General features: G+C 34.6%; 1 protein-coding gene across 9 annotated transcripts in view; it reads left to right on the forward strand.

The window, feature by feature from the left end:
* The window catches only part of ADAM22 (ADAM metallopeptidase domain 22), a 253989-nt gene that overhangs the window by 169148 nt on the left and 64642 nt on the right, over positions 1-20199 (forward strand). For all 9 annotated transcript variants that reach the window (XM_030933154.1, XM_010370658.2, XM_010370659.2 and 6 more), the window contains 7 exons: positions 8605-8675; positions 10948-11022; positions 12706-12777; positions 13590-13756; positions 15194-15278; positions 16598-16688; positions 18238-18289. In XM_030933154.1, the coding sequence (XP_030789014.1) occupies positions 8605-8675; positions 10948-11022; positions 12706-12777; positions 13590-13756; positions 15194-15278; positions 16598-16688; positions 18238-18289 (613 nt within the window). The remainder of the gene's footprint in view (positions 1-8604; positions 8676-10947; positions 11023-12705; positions 12778-13589; positions 13757-15193; positions 15279-16597; positions 16689-18237; positions 18290-20199) is intronic.

Genomic DNA, 20199 nt, shown 5'->3' on the forward strand with positions numbered 1-20199 from the left:
TGAAATACTGGTCTTGTAAACATGGGGATGAACTCTTAATCATTTCCCTATTTATTGTTTTCCTTGTCTCTTTTTTGCTCTAGCATTTTAAGAAAGAACTATTATAGGTTAACTTTTGTTATCATTATGTGCTATTTGTGAAATTAGTCTTTTCTTCTCATCTACACTGAAATGGACCTAGGTTAATTTTAAGAGTGTTTGTCTCCCAAGATTACTTACGATTTACTATAATAAGTTAGAAGAAAACAAGAAATAGACAAATGTCAAAAATACAAATTTTGTGAAATATTTTCAAAAGTAAGCTTATTTATTTTAGGTTGAATAAATGGACCTAGTAACCTGTGTTGCTTCTAGAGTTGCTTCCAAGTCTTCACATGACAAGAAGGGTGGTGCATGCATACTTTGCCCTCCTTAGTGGAGCAGTGATTAGGTAGGGTGCGTTTCTCTTTGGCTGTGCTGGACTCATTTATGTTCTCCTGAAGACAGACAGCACTCTGAATATCTTTATTCAGAAGATATCTGGATATCTGGTATGGAGATGCGTCCTCCCCTATTTAGTGAAACTTATTTAATTTAATTAAATTTAATTAATTAATTTATTTTTTGTTTTGTTTTGTTTTTGAGACAAAGTCTTGCTCTATCGCCCAGGCTGGAATGCAGTAGCGCGACCTCAGCTCACTACAACCTCAGCCTCCTGGGTTCAAGCAATTCTTCTGCCTCAGCCTCCCGAGTAGTTGGGACTACAGGCATGCACCACTATGCCTGGCTAATTTTTGTATTTTTAGTAGAGACAGGATTTCACCATATTGAGTAGACTGGTCTCGAACTCCTGACCTCGTGATCCACCTGCCTTGGCCTCCCAAAGTGCCAGGTTTACAGGTGTGAGCCACCATGCCCAGCCTGATTATTTTAATTTTTAATCTCATTTTAAGCTTTGCAGCAGCCTTGTAAGATTAATGTTATTCCCGGTTTGTAGATGAAGAAACAGAGCTCAGCTAGTTTGTCTTTTCCAGGGTCCCACAGCTAGCAAGGGGTGAAGTTGAGTTTTGAATTATGACACTATGAAAATGTACTATGGTAGAGAATCACAGAGGGAAATGGAAAAATTGCCAGCCTGAGAGTAATCCTAAACTAATGCTTAGAAAATCACTTAGAAGTTTACATTGTCCCTTCATCAGAAAATGAAATAAATGTTTCCTAATGTTCCTTTCTCTCTGACATAAGTTTTTAACTCCTTATCCTCCTGTAATTTCCCTAAAGAGAATGAACATTCTCTCCCCTTCTTTCCTGCTGCCAGAGGGAGAGAAGATTTAATAGAATTTACTATTTTGAAAAATTTTCAAATGGGAATATAGATGCTCTTACCTCTCACAGCCTTTTTAGATGGTTCTTTCAGTGGTCTTATAAAACGTTTTACAATCCCTATTCTGATAAGAAAATAAATCATGACTAGCTGTGTGGGAATAAAGCTATAATTTAATGGGTATTACTGGAAGCAGTGAACATTAATTAATATTTAAAGTAATAAATAAAGATTTTCCCCTAAAGACTTGATTGTAGGCTTGCTAGGATTTTTTTTTGTGAGGAAATTGTTCAGGGTTTCTTTCTAGCAGAAACTTTGATGGTGACTTGGCAGTTTTGCTGTTGTTAAAATGAGTTTTAGACATATTCTTTGAAAACTCAGGTCTGTTTCAATTAGTTTCTAGTTTTTCTCATCAGAAGTTGGCACTGTTCAATTTTGAGAGAGTTTTGTCTCCCAACATTACTTATGATTTACTGTGATAAGTTAAAAGAAAACAAGATATAGACAAATTAATGTCACAACTACAATTTCTGTGAAATAGTCTCAAAAGTAAGCTTATTTATTTTAGATTGCATAAAGTTTAACTGGATTATAGATTATCAACATCATCATCTTGTTATGTTTTATGTATTTCCCAGAGATAGAAATAAGATCAGCTGTTCCCCAAACTTGTTGGACTGTAGAACGTTTCCTTTACATGGCATGCACCTGTCTCAGGACTAGTGTTTCTGAGAACATATTCTGGGAAAATCTTATTTCCTATGGATGCCTATACACCCAGTTAAAAAAAATATGCAATGAAATATAAAAGTCTTGTGTACTATTCAATAAATTTTTACATACATACACTCTTGTTGAGAGAGAGAGCATTTCTGTTACCCCAGTAACTTCCTTTGTACCCTCTGTAGTCTGTGCCTCCCACCTCTGCCGTTTCTTTTGTCTGTTGTAGAACTTTATACAGATGGAATCATGTACTATTTGCAGCTTCTTTTGCTTAGCACATGCCTATGAGGTTTATGTTGTCAAGAGTAGCAATGGTTCATTCTTTTAAATTATTGAATATATTGTGTCCTATGAATATACCACTTGTTTTCTGCAGGGGGATGGGTTCTTGCACAGTTGCCCAGGCTGGAGTGCAATGGTGCCATCTCGGCTCACTGCAGCCTCCGCCCCTGGGTTCAAGCAATTCTCCTGCCTCAGGCTCCCAAGTAGCTGGGGTTACAGGTGTACGCTACCATGCTTGGCTAATTTTTGTATTTTTAGTAGAGACAGGGTTTCACCATGTTGGTTAGGCTGGTCTCAAATTCCTGACCTTGGGTGATCCACCCGCCTTGGCCTCCCAAAGTGCTGGGATTCTGGCATGAGCCACCGCGCCTGGCCTATACCACAATTTTTAATCTATTAAGTTGATGGACATTTGGGTTGTTTCTGGTTTTTGACTATTATGAGAAAAGCAACTATGCACGTTCTTGTACAAGTCTTTTCTGTGGGCACATATTTTCATTTCTTTGGTAAACACCAAGGAATACATTTGCTGGGCCGTAGGGTAGGTACATGTTTAACTGTGTTGGAAGTGTCCTCAAACTTTAGCATGCATCAGAATCATTTGGAGGACCGGTAACCACAGATTGCTGGCCCTATCTTGAGAGTTTTAAATCAGTATATCTTGGGTGGGTTTGGAGAATTTGCATTTCCAATACTTCCCAGGTGATGCTAATGCTGCTGGTGCTGGAATCACACTTTGAGAACCACCGTTTTATGAGGAATTGCTGAAACCTTTTTCAAAAGTGGGTACACAAAGTGGTATACTTGCGTCAGCACTCTGAGAGTTTTAATTGTGCCACATCTTGATCAACATCTGCTCTGTTATTCTTTAATTTTAGCTGTTCTAGTGTATTTGGTGCGATCTCACTTTGGTTTAAATTTGCATTTTTCTTGTGATTAATGATGTGTAGTATATACACTTATTCGCCACTAATCAGAATTTCTGTCTTTTTGTTGTTAAGTTGTAGGAGTACTTACATATTCTAGATAGAAGGCCTTTGCCAAATTTGCCTTATGAATATCTTTCCCCCAGTCTTTGGTTTGCTCATTTACTTACTTAATGGCATCTTGTGATGAACAGATGTTTTAAATTTTGTGAAGTTTAACATTAGTTTTTATCGTTATTGCTTTCTCTATGCTAAGTAATTTTTGCTAGCTTCCAAGTTTTGAAGATATTCTCTAGTGTTTTCTTCTAAAAACTCTATAGTTTTATTTTTTATGTTTAGATCTAGGATCCTCTTCAAATTACATTTTGTTCATGGTGAAAAGTAGGGGTTAAGTTTTATTTTATTATTTTTTATATGAATATACAATTATTCTAATACCATTTGTTGAAAAGAGTTTCCTTTCCTTTAATCAATTAATTGTTTTGATGTCTTTGTCAAAAAGTATTAATATGAGTCAATTTCGGCCGGGCGCGGTGGCTCAAGCCTGTAATCCCAGCACTTTGGGAGGCCGAGACGGGTGCATCACGAGGTCAGGAGATCGAGACCATCCTGGCTAACCCGGTGAAACCCCGTCTCTACTAAAAAATACAAAAAACTAGCCGGGCGAGGTGGCGGGCGCCTGTAGTCCCAGCTACTCGGGAGGCTGAGGCAGGAGAATGGCGTAAACCCGGGAGGTGGAGCTTCCAGTGAACTGAGATAGGACCACTGCACTCCAGCCTGGGTGACAGAGCGAGACTCTGTCTTAAAAAAAAAAAAATGAGTCAATTTCTTGACTCTTACTTTATTTGGCTACCCTTATCATACTTTGTTTTGCTTCCTGTGGCTTTATATAAGTTTTGAAATCAAATAACATAAATCCCACAATTCTGTTTTTTTCCCCCCAAAATTCTGGCTATTCTAGGCCCTTCACATTTCCCTACAAATTTTAGAAACTACTTGTCAATTTCTGTAATTCTGAGATTTTTATTAGAATTGTATTAAAAGTATGGATTAATGGGGAAAAACAGCATATTATTAGTAGTGAGTCTAAAATTTCTTTCAGTATTTGGTCATTTTTAGTGTAGATGTTGTATTAGTTATTATCTATTGCTTATCTATTGTATTATCTATTGCTGTGTAACAAATTACTCTAAAACCTAGTGGCTTTAATAAACAAACATTATTATCTCATGATTTCTGAGAATCAGGAACCTGGGTGTGGTTTAGCTGGGTGCCTCTGGCCCACAGTGTCGTGAGTTTGTAGCGTAACTGTCAGCTGGGACTCCAGTTTCATTTGAACGCTCAACTGGGGAGGATTCGCTTCTGAGCTCACTAATATGATTGTTGTGAGGTCTCAGTACCTCACCACATGGGCCTCTCCACAGGGCTGCCCCCCACCAACCTGGTAGCTAACTTGTTCTAGGAGAGAGCGAGAGACCAAGAGAAGAGAGAGAATGAGGCACGATGCCTAAGATGGAAGCTACAGTCTTTTTGTTAACCTGATCTCAAAAGCAACATCTGGTCACTTTTGCTGCATAGTATTTATTAGAAATGAGTCACAGGGTCCAGCCTTCTCTCAAGGGAATGAGATTATACAGTGGCATTGTATAGTTATCTATTGCTGAGGAATACATTTTTATTATGTACAGAAAAATTAGAAAGTAGCTGAGTAATAAATGACCACAAAATGCACCTCTTAAGACAATATACACTTATTGTCTCATAGTTTCTGTGGATCAGGAGTCCAAGAATGGCTTAGATGGGTTCTCTGCTTCAGAGGTGTTTTCTAGGACTTCGTCTTGTCTCAAGGCTCAACTGTGGAATGATATGCAGTGGTTGTTGGCAGAATTCAGTTCTTTTTAGCCTCTTAGACCAAGGGCCTTGGTTTCTTGCTGGCTTTGGCTAATGGTTACTCTTTTTCTCACATGGGCCTCTCCATAGGGCAGCTCACAACACTGGTGCTCGTGTAATGAAAGCCGGTAAGGAAGAGAGTCTCTAGCAAGATGAGTTACAATCTTACATAATGTTATCTGGAGAAATGACCTTTGCTGTATTCCATTGGTTGGAAGCAAGTTACAGGTTTTACTTACACTCAGAAAGAGGGCATTACACAAGGGCGTGAGTACCAGGAGGTGGAGACTATTAGAGGTCATCTTAAAGTCTGTCAAATTCTTCTCTTTGGCCCCCAGTGATTCCTGTCTTTTTTACCTACAAAATACATTCTCTTCCTCCCTAGGTCTCTAAGAGTTTCATCCTGTTATAGCATCTGCTCTAAGTCTAGAATCTCATTATCTAAGTCAGGTCCAGGTGTGGATGAGAGTCTTTGGATGTAATTTCTCTTAATCCTTCTGTATGTAAAACTGAAGAGACAAGTTATCTGCCCTTGTACTCCCAGGATCCAGTAATGGGCCAGCTATAGACATTCCCTTACAAAAGAGGGAACATTTGAGAAACAAGAAAGACACCGACATTGCAGTTCTGAAATTCTGCTGGGCAAATGTTGACCCTTTTTGATTGGGTTTCAAGGCCTGGAAATAATTCTCCATGACTTTTGGCTCTATGTTCTCAGCTCTTGATTCTGCTCATCCTTCCTTTTCTATGAAAGGTAGTACATATTTGCAGCTGAGTAGTTTTATCAGTCTGCTATTCTAGTTTGCTAAGGGTTTTTATCCAGAATAGGTGTTGAATTTTGTCAAATGCTTTTCTATGTCTATTGAGATGATCATAGGATTTTGTCCTTTAATTTGTTAATGTGATGAATTGTATACATTGATGTTTTGAATATGAAACTAATTTGCATTCTCAAATGGGCCCCAGTTGGTTATGGTAGATTATATTTTTGTGTATTACTGGGTTTGATTTGCCTATGTTTTGTTAAACATAGGCAAATCAAAACCTGTATAGGTTCTGAACCTGTATAGGTTCAGAAAGCATGTTGGACTCTAGTTTTCTCTTCTGGTTTTAGTACCAGGGTTTTGCTGGTCTTACAAGATGTGTTAGGAAAAGTTTCCGACTCTTTTTTTTTTTTAAGTTTGTGTAAAAGTGGTATTATTTCTTCCTTTAATGTTTGGTAGAGTTCATCAGTGAAGTCATCTTGCCTTGCAGTTTTCTTGGAGAGTTTAAGAATTAAAGTTATTTAATAGATACAGGATTATTCAGATTATCTACATATACACATGTTCAAGGAATTTCATCTAAATTAACAAATTTATTGGCATAAAGCTCTTCATAATATCCTCATATTATCTTTTTAATATCTATAGAATCTGTAGTGGTTTGCTTTCTTTATTGGTCAAGTCCTGCTGATCAATTTTATTGATTTTTGTTTTTAAGTTTTTAGTCTCACTTTTTTCTATTTGATTTGTGTTTAATTTGGTCTTATTTTTCTGGGCTGTTAAGGTGGAAGGTTAGATCATAATTTAAACTTTTTTTTTCTTTTCTAACATAACCACTTAAAGCTATGCATTTCCCTTCAAGCACTAAATGCCTTACCTGCATCCCTCGTATTTTGACTTGTCATATTTTTATTTACTTTAGGTCAAAACATTTTCTAAATTACCAGGTGATTTCTTCGTTGTCCAATGGGTTATTTAGAAATGTAGAGCTTAATATGGAAATACTTGGTTATTTTGTTCCAAGCACCTTTTTATTATAGATTTTTTAATTTAATAGAATTGCAATAAGAGAAAATACTGTGTCATTTCATTTTCTTTAAATAAAATTTATTGGGACTTGCTTTATGATCTATGATATTGCCTGTCTTGGTGAATGTTTCATGTGTTCTTGAAAAGGATATGTATTCTTCAATTATTGGGTAAAGTGTTAAAAATGCCAACTTAGTTAAATTGGTTAATAGTGTAAAGTCTTCTGTGTCCATATGATTCTGTTTGCTTTTTTTTTTCTTTCAATTACTGAGGGAGGATTGTTGAAATCCTTAACTGTAACTTTGAATTTGTCTATTTCTCCTTTCAGGTCTGTCACTTTTTGCTTTATGTATTTTGAAACTCTGTTATTAGGTGAATAAACATTTAGGAGCATTGTGTCTTTTTGATGAATCAACCCATTTATAATTAAGAAATAGTTTCCTTTCTCCCAGATACTTATTGTCCTGAAGTTACATTGTCTGATTTTAATATTTCCTTCACAGTTCTCTTGTGATTAATGTTTGTAAGGTGTATCCTCTTCCATACTTTAAATTTAAAGTGCCCCTCTTCTAAACAGCATATAGTTAAGTCTTGCATTAAAAAAAAAAATCCAGTCTGGCAATCTTTGCCTTTTAGGCACAACATTTAGTCTATTTACATTTAATGAATTATTGATATGAGATGGGTTACTTTTGCAATCTTGTTTTTCTGTTTTTCCTATTAGTTTTTTTTTTTTTTTAAATTATAAAAGAGAACTTATTCCGTTTCTCAGCAAATCCCTTGTATGCCCAGGCCATAGCATTCTGAAAAACGACATGATGGGAGAATATTTGAACATGAAATAAAGAGAGAATATTAATTTCCTTACCCTGATTTTATTATTCAGCTTCTTGGTCACAGATTTCTCTGACTATTATTATCTCTCCTTTATGAACAGTATCCAAAAATAATGATAATGGTTCACCTTGAGTGTTTTATAGCATTATTCTTATAATAAGCCCCTTCAGGTTGTTCAGTCATCAAAGTTTTAGGAAATCTGTACCCTAGGGAAAGATTGCAACTTTCCTTTCACTTTGTAGAAAAATCCTCCCTTGTAAATAACCTAATCTTATATTCAGAGATGAATCTATGTGCATAAACAGTTGATGTATGATTTTCACATCTGCTACCAAGAGCAGGTAAAGCCTGAGATTAATTTGGTTATGGGCAAAGAAGAATGTAAATTAATTGGAAAAAATTAACTCAAAACTTTGGTGTCCTATAACAATTTCTTAATAAATTATGAACTCAGGAATGTGTGATTATTTTTTCTTCTCATTGCTCGTCTTCTATCTTTTGCTGCCTCAAGAAGGTTAGTAATGGAAGTGAAAGTTGAGTTGGCTGTTTAGAAGATTCCTAGTAAATAATGTAATGATATTTATAGGAGAAATATGAAATTTTTTTGAAGTAAATTAGAACAGAAATAATGTTCTATATTTTGCAAATTATATTCATCTTTTAAATGTTTATTTAGTATTAATATAGTAAATTAATGTTTAGTATTGACATACTAAATGTTTTGTGTGATCATTAAGTACAGCATTATATATTATAAAATTCATAAGAAGGAAGGTCAGGTAAAACTTTGCCCTGTATTGAAGAAATCTGACAAATTCACTAAGTTAAATTAAATTTAATTTCCTTTTAGAATTTCAACAAGTAAACATTACTCCACCAAAATTTATTTTGAAGCCAAGACCAAAAAGGAGTAAACGGCAGGTATGTATTCACAGTGGTATGTCGTGTTATTTTAAAACAATTGTCAACTGCCAATCATTTTAATCTACAGTAAGTCTGTGTGAGAGGGTATTAGTTTGGGAATTGGTCAGGATGTGGTAAACCGTAAGGGTGACAGATCTGAAGAAGCAGTAGAAAGGGGAACCATGTTATTTCACAGATGCAAAAAGGATTCAAGACAGTGGTGATAATATGTTTCTTCATCATATTATGGGTTATGAGGCTCCTGCTTGTGGCATCTCAGGTTCTTTCTACAATAGACTTCTACAATAGGCTTCTTTCCTTGCCCAGATATGTACCACATCGTGGAATCCACTTGTATGGTTTCTATCCTTGTATTTATCCCTTGAATATAACCCCTTAGGAATGAATCAATCCAGTTGTGAAGCCACAAAATGCTTTTGTCTCACTTGAGTAATCTTTGGAGTCCAGGATATAAAATTAGGTCACGGGCTTTATGATTGTTCCACTGGATATTGGACTGGGTAATAATAACTGTTGATATGGTGCTTTAAACCAAATGAAGCCGGTACTATTATTCCCCTTTCACTGAAAGAAAAATGATGACTCTGACATGAGAAAATGACTTGCTCAAATCACAGAGCTGGCAAGTAGTTTAGAAAAGTTAAGAGTTGTGGCCATCAGAATCAAGATATCACCACTGTGGTGGTGTGGGCAGGGGAGGTGGCCATTAAAAACACAAGATGAAGGAAATAGATCTCTAGTAAGATCAAGAAGTTGAAGGAACCAGGTGTCTTCTTTTTATTGCCTTGAAATAAAATACATGTTTACAGACAGATTTTTATTGTGAATAATTATTGCTAAATCTTATTGAATACCGTTGAATACTTACCTTGTAAAATTCTCATAATAGGGTCTATTATAAGAATTTTAACTATGTTAACACATGTAACCCTCAAAAACCTTAAGAGGAAGGTGTTATCACAGGTTAAGTACACCTTTTCCAAAATGCTTGGGACCAGAAGTGTTGCAGATTTTGATTTGTGTGTGTGTGTGTGGCGGGTGGGGGGGTGGATTTCAGAATATTTACGTTATACTTAGTGATTCAGCATCCCTAATTCAAAAATTAGAAATCTGAAGTGCTCCAGTGAGCATTTCTTTTGAGTGTCATATTGGTGCTCAAAAAGTTTTTCATTTTGGAGCATTTGGAGTTTTGGATTTTTAGATGAGAGATATTCAACCTATAATATCCTCATTTTACTGATAAGGACATTGAACATAAGAGAATCAAGAAACTTGCCCAAAGCCACATGGGGTGACTCTGGTGGAGTTGGGATTCTGACCTAGGAAGTCTGGTCTCAGAGAGGTGCTTATAACCACATATACGCCATATATTGCCTCTCAGACCCATATGTTCCATGAATTACTACTACGACCTTTATAAATGTTGTGAATGTTTATATATGTATATATACACACACGTATATACTCATATATATGATTATATATAAACTCATATATAAACATATATATATATATGAATAGGTAGAGATATATTTATCTTGAGACCCAGTTAGATAAAATGATTACCATCAGGATTTAATGTGAAATTATTGTTTTTGAATTATAGACTGAAAGAATAGGACAATATTCTAGAAAGCTAGCTGTAATAGATAACTCAAGACAGCCTGGGAGTTCTCAAAGCTATTCTAACAAAGACCGCATGTCATTTGGGGATCCTCTGAACCATCCTAGATGAAGGCACGTGACTCACTCCCAGTTTGGAGATTAAATAATAAAAGTGCCAATCACTCCAGTCCCTGTACCCTCTCAGAGATCCTCAGAGGACCTTAAACCCAAAAGAATGCTCTTCATATGTTCCTATTTTCAAGATAGACTGTTAAATAAAATTGCTAGATGCAGAAAGGAGTGAAATAAACGGAAGTACAAAATAAAGGATATATTCACATTTAGTTTTATATGCATAAATATTTTTGGAAGGAACCAGTAACTTGCTATATCCATTGTGGGGGAAGGACTAGGAACTGAGTAGGTGGAGAATAGAGGTGAGAGGAAGATATTCGTCTTCTGTTCTTTTATACTTCTTAAATTTTCTGAGCCATGTTAATTTATTACCAACTCAGAAACTAAACAAATTGATGAAAAAAATTTTTTAATGCTGAAGGAATAAAAAGGGAAAATTTTGTTTTGTCAGTTCCCTCCATATTTTTTAGGTTTTCACAGCCAAGTTTAGAGGGCTGAATTAGGTGCTGTTTCCTTTCCTGTGTTACAGCTTCGTCGATATCCTCGTAATGTAGAAGAAGAAACCAAATACATTGAACTGATGATTGTGAATGATCATCTTATGGTAGGATTTGCTGTTGTTTTTAAGCCTGTTCGTGCCTAGGGTAAAACTGGTGAGTGTAAAAATATCTTTAGAAAAAACAAGAAGCCCATCAAGCTGTAACCTGGAGAAGGTATTTGTATAATCAAATGTATTTGTTAACTAGCAACAACCTGCAATTAGGAAATATTCATAGGTGGAAATAACTAGCAGTAATTTTTGAGTTTTCAAAAATACTTTGTGACTGAGTATCAACTTTTGAATTTGCTTGGTTAGTAGAGGTGCTAATATTTGAATCTCCACTTACTAAAATGGCAAGGTTTAAAAAAATGGAAATTCCATTATATATTGAAAAAGTGAGGCACCAATCATGTGACATTTTAGTTTGCAAGGTACAACTTTATCTCAATAAAAGAAAAGCAATTTTTCTATTTTGGTGTTACTGTGCAGAAATCATATGCAAATGCTTACATAGCTAACCAGTGAAGATTCTTAGGATAAGAACTTGACAAAACTTTCATGTTGTTGAATAAAATTATTTTGACCCATAGTGTTTATATTCAGTTAATGGGCATATTGCAGGCAGTATGACTACATTCATAGCACAGCAATGAGTTATAATGCTAATTGTTCCATGTAACCAAAGTTTTAAACTAAAAATGTTTAATGATGCATATTATTGAATTTTACTTAAGTTCAGGTACAAGTGCATTTTACTTTAACTACTTATTTGAGGAAAAGATTATCATTTATTTATGTATGATTAAATACATAATTTAGTTTTTAATTATTATGGTTGCTAATAATAATAATCGCAACATAATCAGGATTGAGTGCTGCTTCCTTGTTCAAGCTAGGTCTAAGTTTTATCTTTCCACCTATTTGAATCCAGTGAATGTTACTGTTCTCCAGGACTTTTATAAAATAAGTTACAACAACATATATTTTGAGCATTTTAGATAGTCACAAATTTAGATATCCATAGACGTCTGTAGACATATACCATAAGTGAAATGAACCAGGTATAAGACAGTATAAGTGGGTGAGGCCTGTGGTGAAAAGAATGGTGCGAGGCCTGACTAAGGGGAGCAACTGCCTCTCAGTGTTTGCCAGTTATTACCAGGTGGGAATGCTAATTTTAACTGAAGCCAGAAATTGGATTTTACATGATATTTCCTGATTTTTAAAACACATTTGAGACTAAACAAAGATCTATGTGATCCACATCTGCCCTGTGTGCCACCTTGTTGTGACCTTTATCTTAGAGCTTTCTTCTTCCTGAATAAGTCTTATAGAACTTTTCAATTTGTATGCTTTTAGCAGTGCTCACATCCACTTTACTGTCTATACCCCTACTTAGATTTGTATGTCTTGCAATTCATAGACAACTTTCATATGTTTTATCATTTTGAATAACAATGCCGATAAAAATAAATCTATGAAATGGATGGATTGGATATTTTTTACTTCATCTCCCAGATTAATAAATTGAGGCCTCAATCCTTTAAGAGCCTTGTCTCAGGCAACATAGCAGATAAAGAACTTGATCTCAACTGACTCTGACATTTTTTTACAGAAAGCACATTTTATAGAAAAGATTTTTTTTTACATTTATAGGGATCTTTCAATTGCACCATGTTTTCTCTGATGAGATGGTTGTTTTCTGATCACTTTGGAAGACCTTCACTTTTTTTCTTTTGCTTTCAGTTTAAAAAACATCGGCTTTCCGTTGTATATACTAATACCTATGCGAAGTCTGTGGTGAACATAGCAGACTTAGTAAGTATCAACCCAGTCCATTATTGCCCTAGAAGAATCATATTTCCTAATTGCTAATAGAATGGATAATATGATTCTTATAGTTTCACTGCTCTATGTTGCACTTCAACCAAGGTGTCTAGTAAGTCCCAGGTGACCTTGCAATAGACTTTATTGACTTTGATGTCTGGCTGGGAAGAGGAACTGGTCGAAATTATCCATAGATATGCCTGAAATTCCATCCTGTGTTTTTCACACTGTAAAAACAGAGGTTGTGTCATACCCCTAACAAAGATATTCACAGTGACTTATAATGACGGAGAAGCAGTACAACAGTTGTACCTTTTTCAAGAGTGCCTGTTGCTGTGGCAGTGATGCAACTAAATAATTCCACTATACCTCCATACTTCCCAAATCTTCCCTTGACGAGGCTGTGCTAGTACCTTCTTCACAAGTCTAATCAGAGCCAGTCAGGTTGTATATAAATTATTTCTTTGGAGAGTCGTCATTGCTCCATTTTTGGCTAAGGGAACTCAAGCATGCATGAATTCTTTTTCCAGGATACCAGAAAACAGATTCAGGTGGAACTTTGAATACGGTGCAAGTATTCGTCAAAAGGGACCTTTTGTTTCCAAAAAGTGCTCTGTTCTTTGGGTATTAGTCAACAATTTCAGTCTCAGTTACTCAAGGGAAATGCATGTAAATTAGAAAGTTATCTCGCTTTAACTAAAACTCGAAAGAATTTTCCATGAAAGGAGTTTTGTAATCCTGTTCATAAACTGTTTGATTTTACCTCATATACAACTGATGTGTTCATTTTATTAATATACTAGATATATAAAGACCAACTTAAGACCAGGATAGTATTGGTTGCTGTGGAAACCTGGGCGACTGACAACAAGTTTGCCATATCTGCAAATCCATTGATCACCCTACGTGAGTTTATGAAATACAGGAGGGATTTTATCAAAGAGAAAAGTGATGCAGTACACCTTTTTTCGTACGTAACTTCTGTAATAATGTATTACTTGTTCTGATTTCATGTTAAATGCTTTATTGTGACTGAAATGTATCCTTTCTGCTACATAACACAATTAGGATTTGATATGGCAGATGGCAGATAGATTTGGAAAAAGTTTTAAAGTATAGATTGTTTAAAATTGCCATGAAAGTGTAAAAGTTTTAATTTTGACTTATTTTATTACTTAACATTTGTTTTATTTAATTTTTCAAGATGTTTGAATAGAGCATTTACTGAGTAAAAATACTGCTAATACTCATATATAGTATTCTTAACTGCAGATAAATTATATTCTTTAAAGTTACTGTCTTTTAAATGTTAATGTTTTCTCTGTTTTTGGTTCTAAGATGAGAGCTTAGTATTTCTGGAATTTATTTTTAATTTTTTCTCACTCTTATGTTCTTTTTTTGATAGCATGCATATTTGACGTAATAGCAAATTATATATAGTAGAATCTTAAAAATCTATCATCTAAAGTCAGAACTGTTGAAGAAAGTTATAAAAGGAAGAAAAGATGTATTTTGGGGTAACTTTATATATAATTTCAAATTTAGAGAAAAGTTGCAAGAATACTACAAGGAAATTGCATATGCCCTCTATTCAGATTCATCAGTTATTCACATTTTCCCCCATTTGTTTCATAATTTTCTTCCATTCTCCCTCCCTTCCTTCCATTCATCCATCCTTCAGTTTTTTTGTTTGTTTTTGTTTTTTTTTTCCTGAACCTTTTGAAAGTAAGTTGAAGACACTTACTGGGGATTTATTGTTAAATAGTATATATTCTCTAAGAGTAAAAAGACATTCTCTTATATAACCACAGTAAATTATTGAAACTGGAAAATTTAACATAAACAATACTTTTATGTAATCCATGGTCTATATTCAAATTTCACCAATTACCTCAATAATGTCTTTTATAGCTAATTTTCCCCATCCAAATCCAATCCAGGATCACACATTGCATTTAATCATCATGTCTCTTTAGTCTCCTTTAATCTGAAAGATTTCCTCAGTTTTCTTTTGTCTATTTTGAGTTTAATACTTTTGGAGAGTATAGGCCAATTATTTTATTGACTGTTCCTCATGGGAATGCCTGATGTTAAGTTATGTATTTTTGGCAGAAATACCAGAGAAGTGATTTTGTGTCTTTCTCAGAGTACATCATATCAACCAATTATTTTTTAATAGATATACTTCAATTTAAGATATTTATTAATCTTGTGAGAAAACATCCCTCATAAACCTTTGTCTTTGGTTACGTGTATAAACAATTTTCACATTCTTCCCTTGCAGCATGAATATATTGTATAGAAATCTTATGTATATTGAGAAAATAAATGTGGTAAACTAATAATGAGAGGTGCTATGATGTTTGAACTGTGAACAGTAAGCATTTTTCATTTCCTTTTCTAAAAGGGGAAGTCAATTTGAGAGTAGCCGGAGCGGGGCAGCTTATATTGGTGGGATTTGCTCGTTGCTGAAAGGAGGAGGCGTGAATGAAGTAGGTGTGAACATCTGTACAATACAAAGTGGTATGATGGCTGAAAATGTTTTTCTCATACTTAAGAGAGAATTTCTCAGTATTCACATACTCCACATGTTAGATTGCTACATTACAATGGCTTATTCCTGTAATTCCAGCACTTTGGGAGGCTGAGGTGGACAGATTGCTTGAGATGAGGAGTTTGAGACAAGCCTGCGTAACATGGCAAAACCCCATCTTTATCAAAAATACAAAAATAGTAGCGTGTACCTGTAGCCCCAGCTACTGGGCAGGCTGAAGTGGGAGGATGGCTTGAGCCTGGGAGGCAGAGGTTTTATTGGGCCCAGATTGCACCACTGCACTCCAGCCTGGGCAACAGAGTGAGACCCTGTCTCTAAATAAGTAAATAAATAAATAAAATAAAAAATTAAATAAAAAACTAATATGGTTACTGTAAGTGACCAGAGAACAGACTGGGGAAATACTGGGAGATAATATGTGATAATTATTATATGTTCATGTTATACTTGGAATAATTTCCGAATTAAGCTACTTACAGATTACATTGAGAGAATCTTTACCTTTACCTTCATTGAAAATAAGGCCCTATTATTCACTTTGAATGATTTTCCAGGGAATTGAATAATTCCCTGAAGCATCAGGTTGTCACCTAACAACCCAACTGGATATTTTTTACTTAGTATTTAACAGATTTGGGGATAAGAAAAATAGAGTAGGTTTTCCAAAGGGTTTCTCTTACTCCTAAGGCACTAAACCTATTGGAGATGATCGAAAAGAAAATACTTGGATCTTTAAGAGGCTACAAATTGAAAAATATATCCTCAGTTCTTCTTAAGTTTCTGTTGGCCAAAGATTGTCACTACCTCCTGTTACTCATTTCATTTGTTTTCTGAAGCCACATTCTATTCCACTTGAGGGGAATTTCAGGATTACAAGTGGACACAAAGATGAACAAGTTCTAAAAAAATTACCAATTTAATTTTATTTTGTATTATCCAAAAGACTGATTTAATTATTGAATTTTTCAAGAATGTCACTGGTGAAATTTGGACTCAGATATGCATTTCCAAAACCCAAAAGCTGTGATTATTTCCTGACTTCTAGTATTCCCTGTAAGACCTAATCAAACATGGATTTTTGTTTCTTACCACTTTTTCCCAAATGCATGTTCAGTGTTGGCTACAGTGTGTTTAGCCTCTGCTAAAGAAATTGCTTAGAAATTACTTATTTTCAGCGATATTGTGACATTTTTCTCTGGTTCTTTTTCAGTGACAAGTTGGATTTATATATATTTTATTTTTGTTTTTGTTTTTCAGTTTGGGAAAACTGATGTAATGGCTGTTACACTTGCCCAGTCATTAGCCCATAATATTGGTATTATCTCAGACAAAAGAAAGTTAGCAAGCGGTAAGTTTTAGTGCATGTGTGGTTAGCTGTATTTAAAATAGACTATTTGTAAACTATTTTGGAGTGTAAAATTTTTTGATTTAGTTGCTTGATGAAAAGAATTTGAATGGTAGTAAAAGATAAAAAGAATTTGAATGGTAGTAAAAGAATGGTAGTAAAAGATAAAAGATAAACAGCACAAACTGTTGTTTTCCAAAGTAATACAAAGAAATATTTACATTGTAGGTGGAAATTTCTATGCCTATAGTGAACTTTAAAGCCATGTGATAATAAATTCAAGCTGAATTTAACCTTATAAGGGAAAAAATAAGCCCAGTTTGTTCATCATAAATGTTTAGTAGAGAATTCTAGGCATATAGGTTTCAGACATACTGTTTTTTTATGTTTTATTTAAAACATCTCTGAACGTGGCCACAGACGTAGAATTTCCCTGTCAGGATCAGACCTGATAAAAAGCTTAGTTAATAAATGGACCTAGTAAAATATGCTAGGTTTGGTATCTATGAACAATGTCTTTTCTCAAGTAGGTAAAGTCACTTTACCCTGAATGGTCAAATACTATATATTTACCATTAAAATTTGATTATTTCCATTTTTACTTTAGTAACAAATGTTGCAAGTATTTTTATAATCTGGAATCCCAGCACTTTGGGAGGCTGAGGCAGGTGGATCACCTGAGGTTAGGAGTTTGAGACCAGCCTTGCCAACATGGTAAAACCCTATCTCAACTAAAAATACAAAAATTAGCCAGGTGTGGTGGCAGGCTCTTATAGTACCAGCTACTCAAGAGACTGAGGTAAGAGAATCACTTGAACCCAGGAGGTGGAGGTTGCAGTGAGCCAAGATGTGCCATTACACTTCAGCCTGGGCCACAGAGCGAGACTCCATCTCAAAAAAAAAAAAAAGCTATTACCATTTATAGAGTACTTATTATATGCCAGATGATTGAGTGCTGGTATTACTTCCATTTAGATACTCATTTAATTCTCCAGATAATTCTACAGGGCACCCATTTTTAGCCCTATTTTGTAGGTGAAGAGACTAGATCTTACAAGTATAATGTCTCTAAGATTACACATATATCAAATGGCAAACTCAGGTTTTGAACCCTAGTATTTCCTGATTCTGAAGCCCTTCTGCTTACCCAATAATATTCCAGTGCCTTCTACCAGAAGCTTGGTGAGTGCAGAGACTTTCAAAAATGGTCAAGAAATTATAATAGTTCTCATAAAGGCCTGTGAAACTGAGATCCTTTAATAGTGCCATAAAGTTTTTCATTCTTCCATTGGTATTTGATTAAATGGTTTAAATATGGCCATTTGTTAAAATACAATTTTTTTTGGCAAAAATTATATAATCTTGATAGGGTCAAAGTATATTTTTGTTGTATATTACATAAAAAACTATTGTAAGATGAATTAGAAAGAAGCTATTACTTTTTAAAAGGTATTTTAAGGAATAAAATGGAGATAATGATTTTAAAACAGAAACTGCTTTAATGCAACTGTGTTCACTTTATAACAAGGCATGTGTGTTAATTTTCTCTTAGGTGAATGTAAATGCGAGGACACGTGGTCCGGGTGCATAATGGGAGACACCGGGTGAGCCACTTGTATTTGAAAATAACTCAGTCTTACATTCCCTGCTGTGCTGTTGTCTTCTGAGGAATATGACACTCAATAACTTAGTGCATTGAATCTAGCATTTATAAGACATCAGAAGTAACTATTCTTAATGGTTCTGTATATAAAATATTTTTGCAAAATAACCTCTTATTTATAAAAACAATTGATGTCGATTAAGTTGGTAGACATTAGAAATTTTTTTTCTTTAGCCTTAAATCTAGGCTACAAATGTAAGAAATGAGGGACAACTTTGTTTTTGATGGCTTACCTGCTAATTCCCTTTCCTTTTATTTCCTTCAATTCTAATTAAATGGTTTATAAACAGTACTGTGCTGGTAAGTTAACTCTTGAAAACAAAAATTAGAAAACAGCCTGGATTTGTAGCTTTGTCACTTTTCTGAGGTGTAAATATTCCCACAATGACTGACTTCAAGCCGTCACTGATGGCTTCATAATGTGGTATCACTGAAAAGGGAGTTGGGAAGAGAAATGTGCAATCTGCTCTCCTGAGAAAGGTTTTCATTTTACACTGTCCTCCCCTTCACACGCTCAGTCATCAATGCTTGTCTTTTATTCTTGTAAGTAAATTTTACAGTTATCCCTTTTATTCCAAGCTTATCATTACTGCCCTAGTTTAAACTTTGGCCATCTTTTGCTGTTATTATTTTAATAACATTTCAAATACTGAGTATAAATTGGGTTCAGTGCTTGGGTGATAGGTGCACCAAAATCTCACAAATCACCACTAAAGAACTTACTCTTGTAACCAAATACCACCTATTCCCCAGAAAAACTATGGAAATAAAAAAATTTGGAATGCTACTAAAATAATAACAGCAAAAAATTGTAAAACTTTAAACTAGGGCAATAATAATACGTTTGGAATCATCATCATTAAAAATGTATGAAGAATAAAACAGTGGACATTTGTACACCTGTTATCCAGCTTTTAAAAAGTAAAATACTGCATTTGTGGTTAAATCTGCCTTGTGTCCTCCATTATTAATCCCCAGCCCCAGCCAAGGTCACCACCATCTGAGTTTGGTTTCTATCATTCTCAAGTCATTCTTTATACTTCTACTGTGCAGTATGTATGTGTGTTGGAGTAAAACATAGCATTTGGTTTGCATGTTTTCAGTTTATGTGAAATACATCATGCTGTATGTATTCTTCTGTGACTTGCTGTTTTTTTTATCAACATGATGTTTGTGAGATTTATCCATCCTGTTAATATACAACTCTTGTTCATTAAATGCCATTGTCCTGCTCAGAAATTTTGTGAGTCTCTGATGTCTAAAGAATGTGGTCAAAATCTTAGCTTCATTATTTAGATGCCCATAATCTTTTCTCATTCTCATCTGCAATCTCCTTTTCCCCTACTATTCATGATTGGTTTGCTTACCATAATTGTATAGGAGTTTCTAGCTTTTTCGACTTGCTAATCATAATACTACATAGATTTTCAGCTTCTTAAATACTTGCTCACCATAATTGTACATTAATTACCAACTTCATTTGATTTCCTCAATATATTCTCTTCATCTAGAATGCCTTTCCCTTTTTTCTCTATCTAACCACATTTCTAACCATCTGAGATTTGTTATAATTTTAACCCCTGCATTATAATTTAATCATATGTACTTATGCTGCCTTTCACAAATTAGCTATAAATTTTTGAGAGATTGCTTATTATGTTAACACATATTTCAGACCTCACACCATAATCCTTTGTACAAACTTGATTTTCAACAAATATTTCTTGATTGTATTTGAATTTTGAATGAGTAGGATATGTATAACAAGGAAAATAAATGATGGAGGGAATATATATGCAAACATATGTTTAAAATATTTTTCCAGTCGGGTGCGGTGTCTCATGGCTGTAA

The sequence above is a fragment of the Rhinopithecus roxellana genome, chromosome 6 (assembly GCF_007565055.1).
Source record: "Rhinopithecus roxellana isolate Shanxi Qingling chromosome 6, ASM756505v1, whole genome shotgun sequence".
NCBI classification, from domain to species: domain Eukaryota; kingdom Metazoa; phylum Chordata; class Mammalia; order Primates; family Cercopithecidae; genus Rhinopithecus; species Rhinopithecus roxellana.